Source organism: Triticum aestivum, chromosome 3B (assembly GCF_018294505.1).
Source record: "Triticum aestivum cultivar Chinese Spring chromosome 3B, IWGSC CS RefSeq v2.1, whole genome shotgun sequence".
Taxonomy (NCBI): Eukaryota; Viridiplantae; Streptophyta; class Magnoliopsida; order Poales; family Poaceae; genus Triticum; species Triticum aestivum.
Genome location: NC_057801.1, coordinates 628,797,591 through 628,817,396, shown reverse-complemented (window position 1 = coordinate 628,817,396; position 19,806 = coordinate 628,797,591). Strand labels below are relative to the sequence as shown.

The 19,806-nt window shown below is 47.6% G+C and overlaps 1 protein-coding gene across 1 annotated transcript; it reads left to right on the top strand.

The window, feature by feature from the left end:
- The first annotated feature begins 16,523 nt into the window (after nucleotides 1-16,523).
- Nucleotides 16,524-17,295, top strand: LOC123071358 (uncharacterized). Its single transcript, XM_044494898.1, has one exon. It carries the CDS (start codon nucleotides 16,817-16,819, stop codon nucleotides 17,276-17,278), a length of 462 nt encoding a protein of 153 aa, XP_044350833.1. The 5' UTR covers nucleotides 16,524-16,816; the 3' UTR covers nucleotides 17,279-17,295.
- The last annotated feature ends 2,511 nt before the right edge of the window (nucleotides 17,296-19,806 follow it).

Here is a 19,806-nt window from a genome sequence, read left to right as displayed (position 1 = left end):
TCCCATTCGGGGGCTTAGCTACAGCCCAGTGCTCGCCTAAGTTCTTGAAAATTCTACCGAGTGGAGAGCAAACCCCCCACTCAGGGGCTTAGCTGCGGCCTAGTGCTCGCCTAAGTATCTGAAATCCTGCCGAGTGGAGAGCAGACCTCCCACTCGGGGGCTTAGCTGCAGCCCAGTGCTCGCCTAAGTTTTTGGAAATCCTACCGAGTGGAGAGCAGACCTCCCACTCGGGGGCTTAGCTGCAGCCCAGTGCTCACCTAAGTGTATTGGGGAGCAAGTCGATTGCAATGAGCGCTTCGCTTTAACCTGCAAAAGACACCTCAGACCGAATGCAAACATATTCAATATTGAATCCAAGTTCGGATAACACCTAACGGAATCGAAAGTGCTCAGGCGATGGGCCTGTTAAGGTTTATCGGTTACAAAACTCACTCGGCATACCGAGGCAAATTTAAAGTATCGAGCTCAGAAGTTTTTTTTACCCCTCCTGTGGAGGGCTGGAAGGTGCAACAAACTCGTCCAGGTCAATTCCATCTGCAATCCGAGTGGCAGCAGCAATGAAGGTCTCCATGAAAGATCGGAAATCGTGCTTCTTGGTATTAGCCACCCTAAGAGCCACCAGCTTGTCCTCTCGTGCATCCTTGCAGTGAACGCGGACCAGAGATAGAGCAACATCCGCACCGCACCTGGCCGAAGACTTCTTCCACTCCTGCACTCGACTTGGGACCTCGTTCAGTCGAGTCATCAGAGACTCGAGGTCGTTCTGGAGTGTCTCTCTTGGACAGAGTGTTGTATCGACGCGAGAAGTTGCGACCTTCAGCCTTGCGAGATAGTCGATGATAGCAGCAACACGAGATTCAAGCCGAAGCACATTCATGGCGACTTCATCTTTCACGGGAGAGTTGATGGGGTCCAGGTTTACTTCTAGTCGACCAGTCTCCTCTTCAAAGTTCTGGCAAAATTCTGCAAGCACAACCACCGAGTCAAGACAACAGTCGGAGGTTACAGTTAAAATATTTGTTTGATACAAAAGATTACCTTCAAGCATGAGGAACAACTTCTTGGCGAGTCCACCCAGATAAGCCTCCAGACCGTTCTTCTTTCTCATCAACTCACTGGCCTTGTCATTCAGGGTGGTCTTGTCACTTTTCAGTCGACTGACCTCCTGGTTGGTAGCATCAAGAGCAGCTTTCAGATTGGTGTTTTCTTCTTCAAGCTTGGTCACTGAAGCCACCTTCTCATCTGCAAGCTTGGTCTTCTCTAAAGCAGTTTTTTGCATCTCAGCCAAGTCAAGGTCTTGCTTCTTCAGGGCATCCCTCACTTTGTCTGCAAAGTTACAGTGAGATTAAGATTTAGAAACGAGTGAGAGGCAAAGGCAGTCGTTGAAGGCCTCACCAAACATACCTTTAGCTTCCTCCTTCGCCTTCGTCAAGTTCTCTTGGGCCAGTTTCAGATCAAGCTCGAGCTGAATGTGTTTGTTCTCCAACTCAGTGTAACGAGCCGCAAGGTCACAGGATTTCTACGAAGAACCAATTGACAGATGTCAAAGACAATTCACTTCCGAGTGACTAAGGAAAAATCATAGTGTTTCTAAGACTACGGCCGAATACAAACATTCGACCATAGTCTCGGGGACTACACCCAGTGGGTGCACTCAGCGTGCCCCCACTAGTTTTACCAGTTAGAGTCGACCAGTCGACCAAAAAAAGGGAGGTGTTCTTCAGACTATAGTCGACTGCCAGCAGTCGACCACAGTCTCGGGGACTACACCCAGTGGGTGCACTCAGCATGCCCCCACCGGTCTATGAATCCATTCGACTTAATCGAGTGAAGGAAAAACTTAAGACATAAAGACTATGGTCGACTGCCAGCAGTCCACCATAGCCTTGGGGACTACACCCAGTGGGTGCACTCAGCGTGCCCCCACTAACCCGGAACTTTAATCGACACACCCAGTGGGTGTAGGACAAACTCTAAGAATTTCAGAAAGAAGGGTTTTCGGATATCATATCCTAACAGAACAGGCAGTGACTGACTGACCTGAACATTACTCTGAAGAGCTGAACTGGCATCGTAGGCTGCCTGGCTGGCTTCTCGGATCGCCTTCACTTGCTCCATCATGACCCCCGCTTGGCGTATTGCTTCTTTAGCAGCACTAACTTGGTCTTCTGGGACGTGGTGGGTTGAGAAAAGCGAGGGTTGAGCAGCACTCGATGATGAAGGGCGAACACTCGTCAACGGCACCGCAAAAGATACGGTAGGCCGAGTGACATTGTCTCCCTCCACGACCAACGTCTCAGGTGCTGGCACGTCCTGAGTCGCCTTGCCAGCAGAAGCTTTCTTGTTCCTCCGCCGCCTCAGTGGTTCCTCGTCGTCGTCGTCAGGAAGGTCAATAACAATGTTAGATGAAGCTGCAGAAAGAATCAAAATTAGAGACAATAAGTCAATTGACTGAAAACGGCATCACAAGAGTCATACCAGGTTTTGAGGTAATAGCATCCTCCATCTCGTGGTCTTCAGCCCTGGCCGAAGTATCAGAAGTAGCAGCACTGCAGTTCCAGAAGTCAGTCGATTGGACCATGAGTCGACCAAGAACAAGTTCATGAAACGGGAAAACTCAAGACTACCATTACCCTGAGATAGTGGGAATCACCATCTTCATCGGCAAGACCTTCGCCGGTTTCGACGGTTCCACTCGAGATTGCTTCGGAGCCTTCTCAGTCGGCACCGGAGAAGTGGTCCGAGGGCGCTTGGTCGACTATGTAGCGGTTGCGACCCCCTTACCACGCTCAGTCACAGGATCATGGACAAGCTTCGAGCGTCTTTCCGAGCGGGGAGGTGCAACTTCCTCCTCCTCCTCCTCCTCTTCCTCCTCATCAGAGTCATCACCCTCATCATCGTCGTCAGCATCCGAATCCCACTCCTCCGGGATTTCGCCTCCACTTCCTTCCTCCTCTTCAGTCGGCGTCTGCGCTCCATTGGGCATCGAGTATAACTCGGTGGTGGCCTATCAGACAACAAAACAAAACAAAGATCAATCGACCAATTCGCAGCGAAGCAGAATGAATACAGCAAGATTACAATTGGAGATAGGTGATCATACCGTGTCCGGTGTATAGGTACAGTCGAGTGGTGGGATCCTCCTAGCCCCTCGAGGGTTGTCCTTATTCCCTGTGATGGCTGCCACCCACCTCTCTAGTGTGGCGTCGTTGACCGCTTCTGGATGGACCCGAGTGGTGTCTTGGGTACCACAGTACAGCCACATCGGGTGGCCTCGGTACTGAAGCGGTTGGATGCGCCGTCTAAGGAAGACCTCCAGAAGATCCATACCCGTCACTCCGTCCCTAACAAGTTGGACTACGCGCTCCATCAACATTTTCACCTGAGCTTTCTCCTCAGGAAGCACCTTCAGAGAAGAGGGTTTGTCCACTCGGTCCATGGATAACGGAGGGAGACCAGTCGACTACCCCGGCGTCGACTCGTCTTGGCAGTAGAACCAAGTCGACTACCACCCTCTGACCGACTCAGGAAGGGTCATGGCCGGGAAAGTACTCTTATTCCTCATCTGAATCCCAAGACCACCGCACATCTAGATAACCTTAGTCCTCTCATCGTCCGGACTCGCCTTTTTTACTGTCTGTGAGCGACAGGTGAATATGTGCTTAAAGAGACCCCAGTGTGGTCGACAACCCAGGAAGTTCTCGCACATGGACACAAAGGCAGCAAGATAGGCGATGGAATTGGGGGTGAAATGGTGGAGTTGCGCCCCAAAGAAATTCAGAAACCCTCGGAAGAAAACACTCGGCGGCAGAGAAAAGCCACGGTCTACATGAGTGGCTAGGAGAACGCACTCACCCTCCTGCGGCTGCGGTTGACACTCGGTCCTCGGAAGCCTTGCTGACCCGTGGGGGATCAGTCCCTCATTGGCCAGGTCGTTGAGATCCGTCTCAGTGATGGTCGAGCGGATCCAATCCCCTTGGACCCAACCTTTGGGCAGGCGGGACCTTGACGAAGATCCGCCCCGACTGGACGGTCTCCCCTTTGCTTTCCCCGTCGTCGTCGCCTTCTTCGCGCGCTCTAAGGCCGCCGTCTTCTCCTTCACCATTGTCGCCGGCGAAGCGCGCGAGGAGTGGATAGGCGGAGGCGAGAGCAAGCGCAGTGGGCGGAGGCAAAGAGGGCGGAGAGAAGAATGGGAAGGCACTGTTCAAAAAACCCTCGCCCGGCGCTTTATATAAGGGCGCTTCCGAGTGGATGATGAGTGGGTCCTGGCGGTCCTGTCACATCCCGAAACAGTCGCGCGCGCACGATACGTGGCGAAAAAGGCGGCGCGGAAATCAAGGCGTCCACGCCTTATCCCGTCCGAGTACCGCAGTCCGCCCCGCTTCGCACGCTTCCCAAAATTCGGATCCCGCAAAATCCGCTAACGGCAGATCAATCTGTCAGACGATATCTTTCCTGCGATCCGACGCTCGGAAGTTCACTAAAGTTCAAAAGTTCACTCGACAGAAGACAAGAATGGATCAAGGCGACTGAAGTAAAAGTTGACGCCAATGCCGAAAGAAAAATCGCCGATCCAGGATAAGACATAATCAAAGCACGGGAAATAGGTCAGAGAAAATCATCAACTCCTTCCTCACTCGAACCTCGATCCATTCGGGGGCTAATGATGATGTTATGTACCTAGGGTAGGGTCATGGACCTATCTAGGATACCATACCCAAGGACATCCTTAGACGAAGCTACCTTTCAGTCGACCAAGAGGGACTTCACTCGACGAACTCAAGGACACTCAACGATGAAGATAGCCACTCGACCATCAAGCTAACCACTCGACGGCCAGGAGACCTAAAGTCACTCAGCACGCAACGGTCTATCATTAAGTAGCTTTAATAGTCTTCATGGCACTTTATGAGGGCGTTACCTGTAACCCCCTATCTTAATATACTTTAAACCCTGCATAACTGAGGGCCGGAGGGGTCTGGCGAACTCTATATAAGCCACCCCCTCCTCAGTGTAAAGGGTTCGCACCCCTGTAACCCATATACACATAAACCAGTCGACCGCCTCCGGGCTCCGAGACGTAGGGCTATTACTTCCTCGGAGAAGGGCCTGAACTCGTTAAACACTCGTGTGTACAACTACTCCATAGCTAGGATCTTGCCTCTCCATACCTACCCCCCATTCTACTGTCAGACTTAGAACCACGACAATGGCCACCTCGTCATTTCCACCGCCGATCTGAACAGCCACTCGGTAGTCCTCAAGCCAAGTGTCGGGCTTGGACTCACCATTGAATTTGCTGACTCCAGTCGCCAACCTGAAGTTGGGAGGAATCACCGCGGCCCTGATGGCTCTGCTGAAACACTCTGGTTCGGAGACGTGCACTCGGCTGCTGGTGGGTACATCTCTGTCATTACCCTCTCTGTGGGCTCTGTTCCGGTCGACCAGACCTTGAACGATGATGGATCTCGCATCAAAGCCTGGTTCCCTGGGGTCGACTGGAACTCTTCGCCCGCCACTGTACTGGCGTCTGTCATCCTACTGTCGAGGCATATATGACCCACCCCTCCGGGGAGGAGTGAGCACTCGACGTTGATCGTTGCGATCGACTCGATGATCATCCTGCTCATAGTTCATGTACTGATCGTGTCAGTCGCCATGCCCTTCACGCCTCAGGGGCGATCTGGGGCTATGAGCTGACTGGACAGTATTCGCCGCCACGGACCTGCTATGAATCCTGTTCCGCGACTGCGATACAGCCGAATTCTGATCTCCAGCTGCCCGGAGCAAATCCCTGATCTGCATCAAGCCTCTGCCAGCCTCTGACTGGGAAGGCTGAATCGACTCTGCCATACGTGTTGCAGCTGCCAAATTCTGGATTGGAGTGCGGTATACCTGAGTCGGAGGTTTAAAGAGTTGGCGTCGACTGGAGTCTGGAATCCGTTGCCGCGCGCGCTCGTCGAGTGCCCGCTGAAGGTTCTCCAGTCGAGTGCGCTCAGCCAGGTTGGCCAAGCACGCGTCCTCTAAGGCACGAGCCTCAGGGGTTTCTCCAACGATGGGAGTATGAAGCGCATCCATGTTCCGGCGGCGAAGCTCTTCCCTCTGCTGCGAGTCGAGGGGCTCGGGGCGGTACTCCTCATGGTCGTGCGACGGGTCGCCTCCGCCATTGCCTCCTTCAGCGCCAGGAAAGCCGGGGGGAACGTGCGGCCCATTGACCATCAGGACCTTCGTCAACCATCAGGACCTCCGTCGTCGGATCACTGTTGTCGCATTCGGATGCAGTCTCTGCGGAGCCAGTCGACAGGTCAAACAGGCCATAGAGAGATTCGTCGGGCTCGATTGCCGCGACTTGGGCAGTGGTCGACTGGCGAGCCACTGCGTGCCTTACCCACCGATGAAGCCTCGACCGACCAGAGCGCTTACGCCGGCGGGAAGCTGGGAGGGAGGATGACACGAAAACCGGCCGATACTGAGTCGACGGCTGCCGCAGAAGGACGTCGCGGACGCATGCTCGAAAGTGCGTAGCTCCGCGGACCGGGAGCGCATCCACGTTGAGCGGAGCCTCCTGCAGCCAGGCAGAGTCGTCGGCGACGAATGTGAGCGCGCCGAGACGGATCTCGCGGCCCTCAACCAAAACTCCACCTGAAACCATGATGATGGGAACGGAAAAGATTGCAACTTCTCCAACAAGTCGCTAAGACACCTGCCCCAAGGTGGGCGCCAACTGTCGTGGTTCTAAGCCTGACAGTAGAATGGGGGGTAGGTATGGAGAGGCAAGATCCTAGCTATGGAGCAGTTGTGCACACAAGTGTTTTACGAGTTCAGGCCCTTCTCAGAGGAAGTAACAGCCCTACGTCTCGGAGCCCGGAGGCGGTCGACTGAATTATGTGTGTGAGAGTTACAGGGGTGCGAACCTTTCTACCAGTGGAGGGGGGTGGCTTATATAGAGGACGCCAAGACCCCAGCCAGCCCACGTAGCGGAGGGTTAAAGTACATTAAGATCTGGCGTTACTGGTAACGCCCTACATAAAATGTCATCATGACCATTAAGACTACTTAATTACAGAATGTTTGGATACAGAGTAGATTCTAAACTCCTGGTGGTCGAGTGAGTCTTCATGGTCGAGTGTCTTCAGGTTCGTCGAGTGTCTTCTAGTCCGTCGAGTGGAGTTCCTCTTAGTCGACTAGAAGACGGCTTCTTCTAAAAAGATGTCCTTGGGGAGGGTACCTTGGACAGGTCCATAACCCTACCCTAGGTACATGACTTCATCAGTTGCCTCGCTAAAAAAAGGTAAGGAAAGGAAGGAGAGAGAAGGGAAAGAGGAAAAGTGTGTGGCAAGCTAGAGAAGAAAATAGCCCAGGCTGACGGATATGAGGCAGCATGTGCGTTGGGCACTAATCAGTATGAGGGTGGTCCTATCTCTCCAAGCCTATATGGATATACGGAAGCATCACCTTGCTACGGCTTCCATTGTACATGCCCTAAACCTAGTACAAGTTCACCTCAAAAAATAAAACGTATGATAAGCGCTAGTCTTTTTTGGGAAAACGATAAGCGCTAGTTGTCAGCGAAAATGGCTACGACATAAAAAGAGAAAATGGGTCGCTAGCCCATCACGGTCCGCGTCGTGTCGCTACGAAGCTCACCACATCGACAAGGCACGATTGCAGCGTGATTAGATCTGACGGCACACAAAGTGAAGGAGAAAAAAAATCTCAACTGAATGAGTTTTAGCAAAACCGTTAAAAATATATATAGAATTCAACCCCGCTGATCAACCAACTAGCATAGAATATTGCCTTCCCTCAAAAAAAAACTAGCATAGAATATTTTTCGAAGGATTACAATCCTTCAAAATTATATAAAAATCCTTTGAATCAAACATGCCCTTAATCTTGAGTATTCGCATTGCTAGTGCGGAACTGACATAGTTTCTCTTTGCTAGAAACATTAGCATAGTATTTTAGGGGGGCGTGTTACCATATTTTTCTTTGAGGAAAAATGTTAACATAGTTAGATTGATCCAACTTGAGGATCCATTGTTTTCTAACACAGTATAGATGCATGAGCTCATACATACACTACACTCACCCATGAACACATGCACGCACATCCTACCCTTGTGAGCATCTCCAAGAGACTGAGCCGGTACATCATTTTGAGATTGACGAAGTCGCCACATACATCTTCGTAGCCGACGAAATGTCACCTCTCACTAAACACACATCGTCGCAAGACCTCAAATAAATCCAAATTTTTGTGAGCACCGGTGTCAAGTCTATCACTTGAACCCTGATGGGTTGGGGTACCACAGTTCTCTTAACGATCCAACCACATATTGGTTCGTTTGAGAATCCACTATTGATGGTAGTTTTTTTAGCCAATTGGTCATAGCTTTGGTTTAAGGATTGTTGCTAATTCTAGTGTAAACTAGAACAGGATCGCGCCCTGGCGCGAGGGTGCCGGTCAAAGCGTTTTGCCGAAGCACGTAATACTATGTAAGTAGGAAACCAGGTATAGCATTTGCACTTATACAGAATCAAACTCAGTGCGTTCATACGACCACGGAAGCGCGCCTTGGCGCGTGTTGCCCATCCAAGCGTCGACCCAGTGTGTATAAATCTTGTACATCTAGAAAAAATTACAACACTCATGTATAAATCTTGTACATTCAAAGAAAATTACAACACTCTTTCAGGACTAATCACAAACAGTAGAGATATATGCTAAAAACATGGTAAGCTGATACCAAGTCAATAGGGTAATTAATTTTGCAAGCACATCACAAAATGTGTTTCAAAAAGCCAGATTGGCAGTGCCAGATAAGACAACTGGTTTGCATCAAGTTCAGTTGCACAGAGCAAAAAGATTCAGGAACCATGCATCATCTACAACATAATATAATTAAAATAGAATTTTTTTACCTATAGTCCATTTCCTTATTTATAAGAGATACACAGAGCAAATAGTCCCATATCTTCAGTTGCACGACAAAATAAAAGAAGATTCATGTACATATCAAAACTAAGATTCTCCAAATACCATCTCTCGGTCATGAAATATATTCTTCGGTTGCACACCAATAGTTGCCATTCCAGGATAATATCAAAATCCAGTCTTCCACATACCCTTTGTCCAAGACCAAAAGAAGTGCACAAATGGTGAGCGTTATAAGGAATTGTTCTTGGGTCTGTACAAAGCATACTAACCCCATTAAAATTACGTGCATGGAGGCAAGATGCAAGTACGATAATTAACCAACTCAACTGCGTTAATCCTCAAATTAAAATTCCAGAAAGAACTTGATCTTTAAATCTACTTCATCAATGCCACATCTTCTACATGGTTTCTCATCTACTGGTTGTGAGTAGAAAATAGAGCATTAAACCTAAACCCATCATTTGATTATGTACGTGTCACGCCAGATTACTACACTTGGAACCTTTGTATATATATGGGGATAGAATGGAGAGGGTAGGGAGGGAGCAGAGATGGATGTACCTAGAGGCATTCCAGGAAATATTTTCCATGATATAGATCACGAACACCATCCGTTCACGCGACCACAGCAAGATGATCTGAAATAAGGTGGTAAGCGGATTAAGCAACAATCTTATTTTGGAGAATAGCTTATTTACCAGTTATCACACGCAGTTGAGGCACTGCCATGGAGCTGTCAAGTTCTTATGAGGAAACCTTTTATAAACTCCAATGTATTGAAGGGTTATTAACTAAAAGCATCCTTATTATACAACAAACTAAATATTTTCATCAAAAGAAACTGCATAAAATTCCAAATGATCGTCTTGAAAATTGCATAAAATTTAAGGTGCATCCTTATTCTGATAAGGATGAAAAATAAATTTATATTGGAACTTTTGTAAAACACAGATCACCAAAATTAAAAGATATCATAGCCACACGTAACTCAGCCCTCATGACATAGGCTGTTTTCGAAAAGAATCTTTTCAATCTTGCAGCAACATAGAAGTTCATATCATTATAAACAGAGAGAAAGAGAGACTAAAGTAACAGAACCTAAAATATAGAACTATACTTTCGTAGCAGTGACGACCCAAGCAATTAAATTTCACACTACAGTAAGAAATCATAAGCAAAAAGAATTGTACAACAGAATAGAAGGAGATTACAAATAGGCAAAGCATGGCACCAACACATCCTGAGTGCAATAAGCAGGGAGCGAGGGTGAAGCATACAGACCTATCTGGCAGTGTGTAGTGGGGCAGTGGGGAGGGCGATGACAGCAGCAGCGGTGGTGGCAACCAGGGAGGGCCCCGTAAGCATTGTGGTCGACGATGTTTCCCTTTTTGTCTATGTCAATGGCATGGTCCACATGCAGAGTAGTTGCGCAAGCAGTGGCTGCACAACCCTCCCGGCGATGGCAAGGATAGAGCCGGCGAGACACGACAGCGTCCTGCAAACCAAGATAATGGGGGGACCTGTCAGAGAGACGGCCCAAAATGAGGTAGCATTTGAAAGCGCAAACTTCGGGCAACAGTGTCTGATGGCACCTGGCTAATGCTAGCGAAATTCTAACCACGGATCAAGCAGCCATATAAAATTTGAGTCTGGACAAAAGATAATACAATTATCGAGCATATACCCCTTCTAGAGAAGGGGCAAAGACTACGCAATATCTGGACATTAACCTTGTCTACCATGTGTAATTCATATAAATTTGCAGCATCCAGAAATCTTTGATGTGTCCTTCAAGAATATTAAAGAAGTTGAACTGGGCAAGAATCTTCCTTCCAAGTACTTCCACAAGGAAAATTTCAATAGCAATATTGGAATAGTTCCGGTGTAATATATTTGAAACCTTCAAGCAATTTTTTTGCCAATATAACTGAAAGCTTACCAAGAAGAAAAATACAAAAATCAGCTTAGGTTGTGCAGTCAAATTTACAGCCCAATGATGATTATTTTTGTAAGCAGCACAAAGAACTAAAAGGTACCACTTCCATGCAGCTAAGAATTTAAAATTACATGGCCAAAACATACATGGATTAAACTTCCTTAAAATAATGGTGATGCGAGCCTTCCTAATACAGTAATACTCACCATCTATAACCACATAAGCCAATTAGCACCATCCAGCGACCATTAGTAAGAAACTAAGAATGAAGGGAAATGAAAGTGGTTGAACATGAGTTTCTTGTTCAACCACTTTCATTTCCCTTCATTCTAGGGGCACGTAATTAATAAGCGATCCTCTGACATCTATTTACCTTGAGGACAGGTCGAACCATTTGTTGATCAACACTATAGCTAGGGCACGAAATTAATAAGCGACCGACAGCTCGTCTTTACCTTTCTCATTGGTGGCACTGTGGACTGGATTTTCCCTGTTGCTGCCTCCAGCGCGGCAGAGAAGATCTCCCTCTATGAGATCTTGGTCCAGTGCACCAAATATAAAACAATACAGTACGCAGACAGATGCTCAAAGCAGCGAACAATTTGATAATGAAAGCAATGCATCAAATAACTTAACCTATGAGCATATGGCCAAATAAGCATTGTCCAGTAAAACTTAGACATGAAGTTCAGAAAGGCAGTTCTATAGATCAGGATTAGGAATACATTCCATAGCTCGAAAACCAACAACAAACAATAAAAGATCAAGAACAACTTATATGCAATAAAGGTATGAAGAGAAGAAATCTTTAGATAAGACGGCTATAAACACTGGAGCTTAAATAAGCAACACCTTTAAATACAAATAAAAAGGGTTCACGGTTCAATGCATAGTGGGCTCAGATTCGCCTTTCCTCGATCATATAATCTACCCACGCCATCTCTTGTCACTAGATTAATCTGTTTATACAGTGGAGCTGCCCTGGTTATCACTCAACAAGAATGACCATCCAAGGACAGAACAATAAGTATCACATGATCAAAAAGGATTCTAGAGACAAGAGGGAGGACCCAACTTGATACCCACAGGTGCCTTGATTGCTCAAAGGCACACTTATTTCAGCCACAGCGAATCATCATCGCCCTAGCAAGGATGGCTTTCGACCGGTGGGACACGTGTGAATAAAAAGGGTTCAGGGTTCAATGCATATGGGCTCAGATTTTCCTTTCCTCATCATATAATCTACCCCCATCATCTCTTATCACTAGATCAATCTGTTTATACAGTGGAGCTGCCCTGGTTATCACTCAATAAGAATGACCATCCAAAGGACAAAACAATAAGTATCACATGATCAAAAAGGATTCTAGAGACAAGAGGGAGGACCCAACTTGATAGCCACGGCTAATCATCATCGCCCTAGCAAGAATGGCTTCCGATCGATGTGGCACGTGATTCAAACGCGGTGGGGCAGGCTATTTACGCGCAGTGGCGCGGTCGAGGTGAAACTGTTCATTGCAACAATAACTATTTTTTATCCGACGGACGAGGTCATTCCAGGGCTCGATCCGACGGCTCAGATCGCATCAAGCAACCAGATCCAACGGCCAGGAATGCCAAGCGGCTAAGGAGGCTGGAGGATGACCGACATCCTAGAGCAACTGCTTAAACCATTGAGTACAAAAGTCATTCATGCCAACCACAAAAAGGAAATAATCTGCAATGCAAGGCTAATATGATTTATCTATTGCCAATCACTGTATCCATTTAAATTATGATCTGAACATATATACTTTCCAGTCACATGGCATCATCTTTTTAACTGAACTAAACCTCCAAAGTTATGTCAATGATTAAATATGGCATTAATGTAAAATATGGTAATGGGGTGGTTTATTTGGGTCAAAAAAAGGCAAACAACACAACACAGAGTATCCAATTAAGCATAGCAATTAACAATCAGGGATACTAATGAGGGAACTCTGAAAATGGATAGATCACCTCACATAATGATTATCTGAGCATACCTAGGCTAGGCAAGTGAAACCGACAATAAGGGTAAATAGAGCAGTCGTTCCCTTGGCAGTGGCTGCTCCATGTCCTCCTCCCCCTACGTATCCTGCCATGGAACAACCGACAGAGCGACCCCAAATCAGAAGCCTGCGCGCGATGAAACGAACTTGCGAGACGGGGGTAACATGGGCCCACCATGTTACCTGGGTGAAGAGGAGGGAGCCAAAGAACCCCGCGAGGAAGAAGAGGCGACACGAGAGGAGCACCACAGGGAGCCAGAGCCGCGTCCGCACGAACCAAACGCAGTCGCTCCTGATGGCTGGCTAGCACAAGGGAGGGCCGGCATGATCCCGCAACAACAACATGAATTTGCAGCAATCCATCCATGCTCTTATCATGTTTTCTGCAAAACACACACAAAATCCGATCATGTTAATAGAGCAACCAGAACCTTCTGTGTCATATGGAGATTAAAAGGAAAAAGAATTAAGGATATATGAAACGAGTAGTTCAACTTTACACACATGATCAAGAAAATGGTAGTGTGGGCAGCATATATATGCAGAAATCCATCTCCATGCTCTTATCATGTTTTCTGCAATCCAGAGTGACACCTACCATCAGCAACATAACCTGCATAAAAGCACACCTATGATTAGTAATACTGGACTAAATCTCGTTATAAATTAGAGCACGCTGATACTCTTTATGGGAATAAATTAGAACAAAAACTGAAAACAAATTATGGATACATACTATCAGATCTAGCGTGAGCATTTGAAAATATGTGCCAAAAACATACAAGGTTGTGTTCTGTGAGAAAAGGAGAAGTGTCTGACACACAAATAGATGCATTACAGACAAACATTTTCAGGTTCTCAACTTCTCAAGTAATCAATTTTCAACCACAAATGTTATTCTTTAAAAGGCGTGAGTTCAAATGTGTAAACTGAACCAAGGCATATTACTTTTTCTATGGTACAAATAACCCCCTATGCACTCTTGGCCTTCTTCTGGCCATATAAATTCTCAAGCTCTTTCAGATTTCTCAAACCCTGCCTTTCTCCGACAACATGTCCATTATCCAACTGATTCAAGCGATTAAGTCTGAACATGGCAACTGAGAGCCATTGTCTTCCTCAACAGAAAGGAAGCAAGTTACATTCAAGAAAACTAAGCACAAGCTTGACCTATTAAAATACAAGATATAAATGAAAGAATAAGGTAGGAAGAGGGCTGCCAGAAATGCTTAAAACCCACTAAACACCAACGCTGACTATTGGATATTTTGCCAAACGCACCATCTATTCTTCTCTTAATTCATCGATGATGGCACAACAGGTGTATTGCTCAATCTGTCTATCCAACTAATGTATAGCCTTCAACCATCTATGTCGATGCATCTCACCTCTAACTGAACTGTTACCACCCAAAACATAAATACACTGCATATGTACCAAGAAAAGTAATCATTGATTTCTCTTTGCATAGCAATAATGAAATTAAACAAAGGAGAACATAATGCTTACATAGACATGAAAAACAACAAAATTAGATATTTTGTCAGAAGCATAGCACGCACATGATAAAGTAAAAGCCCAGGAAAAGAAACAAATTGTGAGAGGAATGGAATATGGAGAGAAACAACCTTGGAATCAGAGTGAGAGGGGTATCACATGTACGTGCTGCTTCGAAGGATTGCCTCATTCTTCAGGCCATTGCAGATATGAAAATAAAAGGCAACCGAGGTTGACATCACAGAGAGGGAGAGAGAGAGAGAGAGAGAGAGATGGTCGGGGTGCTTTACTCCCCGATAAACCATGGCGAGCCAACGTGCTACACATGAGCAAATGGATGGAATCGAGGCCTTGGCACAAGGCGCTTGTAGGGTTGGATGTAGAGGAAGAGGAGCACGGCGTGGAGGTTGGCCTCCCACGCGTCGTCCGCTGCGGGGTCGTCGTCGTCACCGGGGAGCACGGCGGAGAGCGCCCCGAGCGCCAGCGCGGCCTGGTCGGCGGGGATCTGCAGCGGCTCCGCGAGCATCGCGGCACCCACGCGCCCGGGCCCCGACGGCACGAGTTGAGCAGGAGGGCTCGGGAGCCGCCGCCGTGCCCGGGGACCAGCTCGCGGACGGGGAGGGCGGGCGCCCACTCGCCGCCGCCTTGCCCTGCTGCTGCTCCTCCCCTCTGCCGCCACCGTCGTGCTCCTCGTCCTCCCTCCGCTTTTGCTCATCGTCATTGGGGAGGGGGGACTTTGCTATGGTGGATCTGGCCGCCGACGGTGCGGGGAGGCGGGTGGCGGCGGCGGCGGCGATGTGGGCGGGAGGAGAGGAGGCGTGCGGGAGGGGAGGCGAGGGGAGGAGAGGAGGCGCGCGGGAGGGGGAGGGGAGCCGGCCCTTTTATACCCCGTGCGAGTGAAATGACGAAAATGCCCCCGGCGGGGCAGGCTATTTACGCGCGGTGGCATGGTCAAGGTGAAACTGTTCATTGCAACAATAACTATTTTTTATCCGACGAACGAGGTCATTCCAGGGCTCGATCCGACGGCTCAAATCGCATCAAGCAACCAGATCCAACGGCCAGGAATGCCAAGCGGCTGAGGAGGCTGGAGGATGACCGACATCCTTATTTCACGATGAGATCGCACCCCTGCGCTTGTGCGACCAAGGTTGCTCACAATTGGGTTTCTCTTGCCTCTCGCTAATGCAGTCTTCGATCTACCTCGTCTCCTGTGGTCCTGGAAACATGGGCGCGTGATTTTTAGGTGTTTTGTTGGTCTTGCTCAGAAAGGCGAGACAGTGGTGGCTTCCTGGGAATAAACTTCGTCTCGCCTAGCTCATGTCCCGATGGTGCTTCTGGTGTTATCAGAGGACGTGTGGAGGTGTATCTCCAGCAGATTTCTTAGGATTTGGTCGATGTTTGTCTCCAGTATATCCGCTTGAATCCAGCATGCGTTCGTGTATCTACAGGTTGCCTTTCGGTCTATGTTTCTCTTCGGCGACAATTGTTGTTCTGGTGTGCTGATACCATGAGACCTTAGCACGAGGATCTCTCAACTATTTACTACAACAAGATTTGAAATACTCTAGTGAGGGAAGGGCGATGACAACGGTGCGCCTTCGACTCGTTTCGGTTCTTATATTTGTCGGTAGGTGGTCCACGAAACTGGATGCAAATTTTCACTTCTGGTGTTCGTAATTGATGAATAGATCAAAAAAATTCCCCACAACAATAAAATAAGAATATGTATATATTTTTTGTAACAACATGGTTTTCTCTTGAGAAACTAGAACAACATAGCTGTGCACACACGCAGAACAAAAAAACATAGCTGTGCACAGCCGAAGCCATTTCGGTGTGACAAGGGCTTTTCCCTCAATAAATAGTTTATATATGAAAGAAAGTGCCAAGCCCAGCCTATCATAAGGCTGGTCGTAATGGTAGTATCATAGGTAGTATCATGCATGCCAACTAGGCAATTTTGATGAGGTGTCATAACATTAAATGAAGAAAGAGAGGGTGTAGTATCATATCATGATACCGTATCATATTAAATGCTATGCTACTTTATGTCATGCATGATAATAAATAGAGTACTACTTCCTCTGTTCCGAAATGTAAGTCGTTTAAGGGTTTGACGTGTAAATTTCGTAACGCTACGAGAATTTTTCACTTTCCAGAAATGCCCTCCCACCACCGCTCGCTCTCACCCACTCAAGCTCACTCTCTCGTTCCCCTCTCACCCACCCGGCCACCCCTCTCTCGCTCCCCTCCAGATCCCCGTCGTCGCCGGCCTCTCCTCGCCATCGTCACCGCTAAGCCACCCCGCTTCCTCTCTTTCTCCGCACCATCGAGCCACCCCGTTTCCTCCCACCGCCAGAAATCCACCACCCGTAGGTCAAAAGCTTGATTTTTTAGGCGCCGGCGATGAGCTTCTGGCCGGCGGAGGCGCTGGATCCGCGTGCTTCGACGCCGGCGACGAAGCGACATGGATCCGGGCGGGATGCTGCTGGAGGACTTCGGGCTGTGGGTGGACCTGGTGCGGCGCATCCGCGAGGTGCTGGCCAACTACCCGGAGGGCACCACCGCGCTGCGGGACGCCGGGAGCTCATCCAGAACGCCGACGATGCCGGGGCCTCGTGCGTCCGCCTCTGCCTCGACCGCCGCGCCCATGGGTCCCGCTCGCTGCTCGCCCCCGCGCTTGCGCAGTGTACGCCAGCAACGACGCCGCCTTCACCGACGAAGAGTTCGCCAGCATCCCCCGCATCGGCGGCCGCAAGAAGTCCTCCCAGGCCTGGAAGACCGGCAGCAAGATGGGCGCTAGCTACACTCTCTATCGCTGCTGAGCTCTGCTTCGAGCTGCTGCTCTTTCAATTTGAGCTGCGCTAGCTAAGCTCTTTCAATCTGAACCAGTACGTGTTCATTTTCTACTCGTACGAATGTTGCTGCTGTTTTGTGTTGTCACCTACGAATGCTGCTGCTAATTTGAGTTCTACTGTTAATTTGAGAACAATATGCTTAGCAAGGACCCACTGTTAATTTGGAGTAGCAACTGTACTCCATTGAAGTACTGTTACTGTTAATTTGCAAACTGAATTTGGAGTAGCAGCATACTGAATTTTGTATACTGAATTTGGAGTAGCAATTTGGAGTATGAAGCAGCTGTATGGATTACTGTTAATTTTGCATACTGAATTTGAGTAAAATGGAGTAGCTCTGTCACTGAATTTGGTTGGTAAAGATGCAGTAGCAGTAGGAGTTTTTACTGCACCTAACTAAGGTAGCTGCTGGGGTTAATTAGTTACCGCGCCTAATTAATTATCATGTGTAATCTGAACTGGTGTGTGTACCAAGTGATGATGGTTCTTAAGTTTAGCATGCATCACCAAGTTAATTGGGCGCCTAATTGCCAACTCTTTTGTGTCAGGAACATATATTCATAATGGAATAAAAACAACTTGCCAAGTTCTTTTGTGACTGGAACATATTCAGAATGGAATAAAAACAACTTGCCAAGTTCTTTTGTGACTGGAACATATTCAGAATTTATTTCTTCTCCAGTTCAGTTGCTTAATTTTCTTGGAGTACATTTGCTTAATTTGCTTGGAGTACATTTAACTTGGAGTACTTCAATACTCCAAGATTTGCTTAATTTGTGAACAGGAGTAGTTTTCAGAATGGAATGAAAACTAATGGCAGTACATTTGCTTAATTTGCTTTGAGTACATTTAACTTGGAGTCCTCTCGTACTCCAAGATTTGCTACTCAAACAAATTTTGAGTACTTGCACTTGCACACAACACTACTCAGCAATTTTCAATTAATTTTCTTGGATTACTCCATCTTGCTCTGTTAGGTTATCTTGCATTTTCTGTTAATTACTCCATCTTGGATACTTGGAGCACTGATGATGATTGCTGCTGTTATGTTAGGACTTGCAAGCAGTAGTTTTAGTACTTTAGTGTAGGACTTGCAACAAGAGGAGAGCTACTGTAGTATACTCCTCTTGTGCCCTCCATATTCTTGATCTCTTCTTTTCTCTTCTCTCTTCTACAGTAAATATGAGCCCTACAATAATATGATTTGTGACCTTGAATGTTTTTTTCCATCAGATTGTTTTAAAGAAGGGCTAATGAAAAAAGATGTGTGAGGGTATCAGTCATTCTCATGCCGGCATGCTGCACTTTTCAGCTAGCAGGTTGGTATCTCAACATTTCTCCATTCAAGTCATTTCCCATAGTGTTTTTTCGAAGCACTAACTGCAGATTTGCATACTAAGAATGGCTGGAGTATTTTATTTACATCAAATTATGTCAAACAGTTTAGATTGTTCAGTCATACCATAGTGTTTAAAATTTTGGACATTCTGAAGATTCAAATAAAAATAGACATGTGCACAGTTTACTTGATCATGTCAAGTTACAGGTGAAAGTGACCCTCTTATGGGAATAATGAAGTACAGAAATGAGATCGAGTTCAAAGTAAGGCTGGGGTAAAATTTTCAAAGGCCATGATGTACTCCTTCCTGATATTCATGCTCCTGATATTCCTACTCCTATTCCTACTCAATTTTACCTTAAATGAGAGTAGCAATTATTTCTGCCCGTTAATTCATACTCCTACTGATTTGGAGTACTGATGAAACTAAGTCCAAACCTGTTCTAAATTGACAGTACTTGTTCATCTTTTCTATTGACAGTACCGGTCCAAACCTGTTCTAAATTGACAGTACTTGTTCATCTTTTCTATTGACAGTACCGGTCCAAACCTGTATTGATAGTACATGTTCTACTCAGTGTTCATCTTTCACTGTTCAGTTTCAGTGTTAAATTTCAGTATTACTCCAAGATTGTACTGCATGCAATTATTCAAGACAAATGATTACAACAAGTTTATGATCATCAAATTGTTTACTCAGATGCAGAGCGAGTACTGGGCGAGGAGATGAACCTAGGCGAGCAAAATTGAGAACTCCGGCTGGAGCAGCTCCTGTCCAGCGGCGAGGACTTCAGCGGCAGCAGCACCTGTGCGTGGGGAGGAACAACACCTGGGCGCGTGCAGGCGGCAGCTCGCCTCCAACAGTGGGCGGCAGCAGAGCACCAGCTCGCCACCACCAGGGGCCGGCAGCAGAGCACCAGCTCGCCTCCACCAGCGGGCGGCAGCAGAGCACCACCTGGGCACGCGCGGGCCAGGAGGGGCCCCTGGGCGTGGGAGAGGAGGAGCGCCTGGGCAGGGGTGGAGGTGGAGGGCGGGGGAGGAGGCGGAGGTGGAAGGCAGGGATGGAGGCGGAGGTGGAAGACGCCGAGGAAGAAGACGGGCTGATTCAAAGTTTGAACTGGGGGCATAAAGGTCCATTTGCCCATTTTCACCTGGTCGGAACATATTCCCCAGCGACTTACATTTCGGAACGGAGGGAG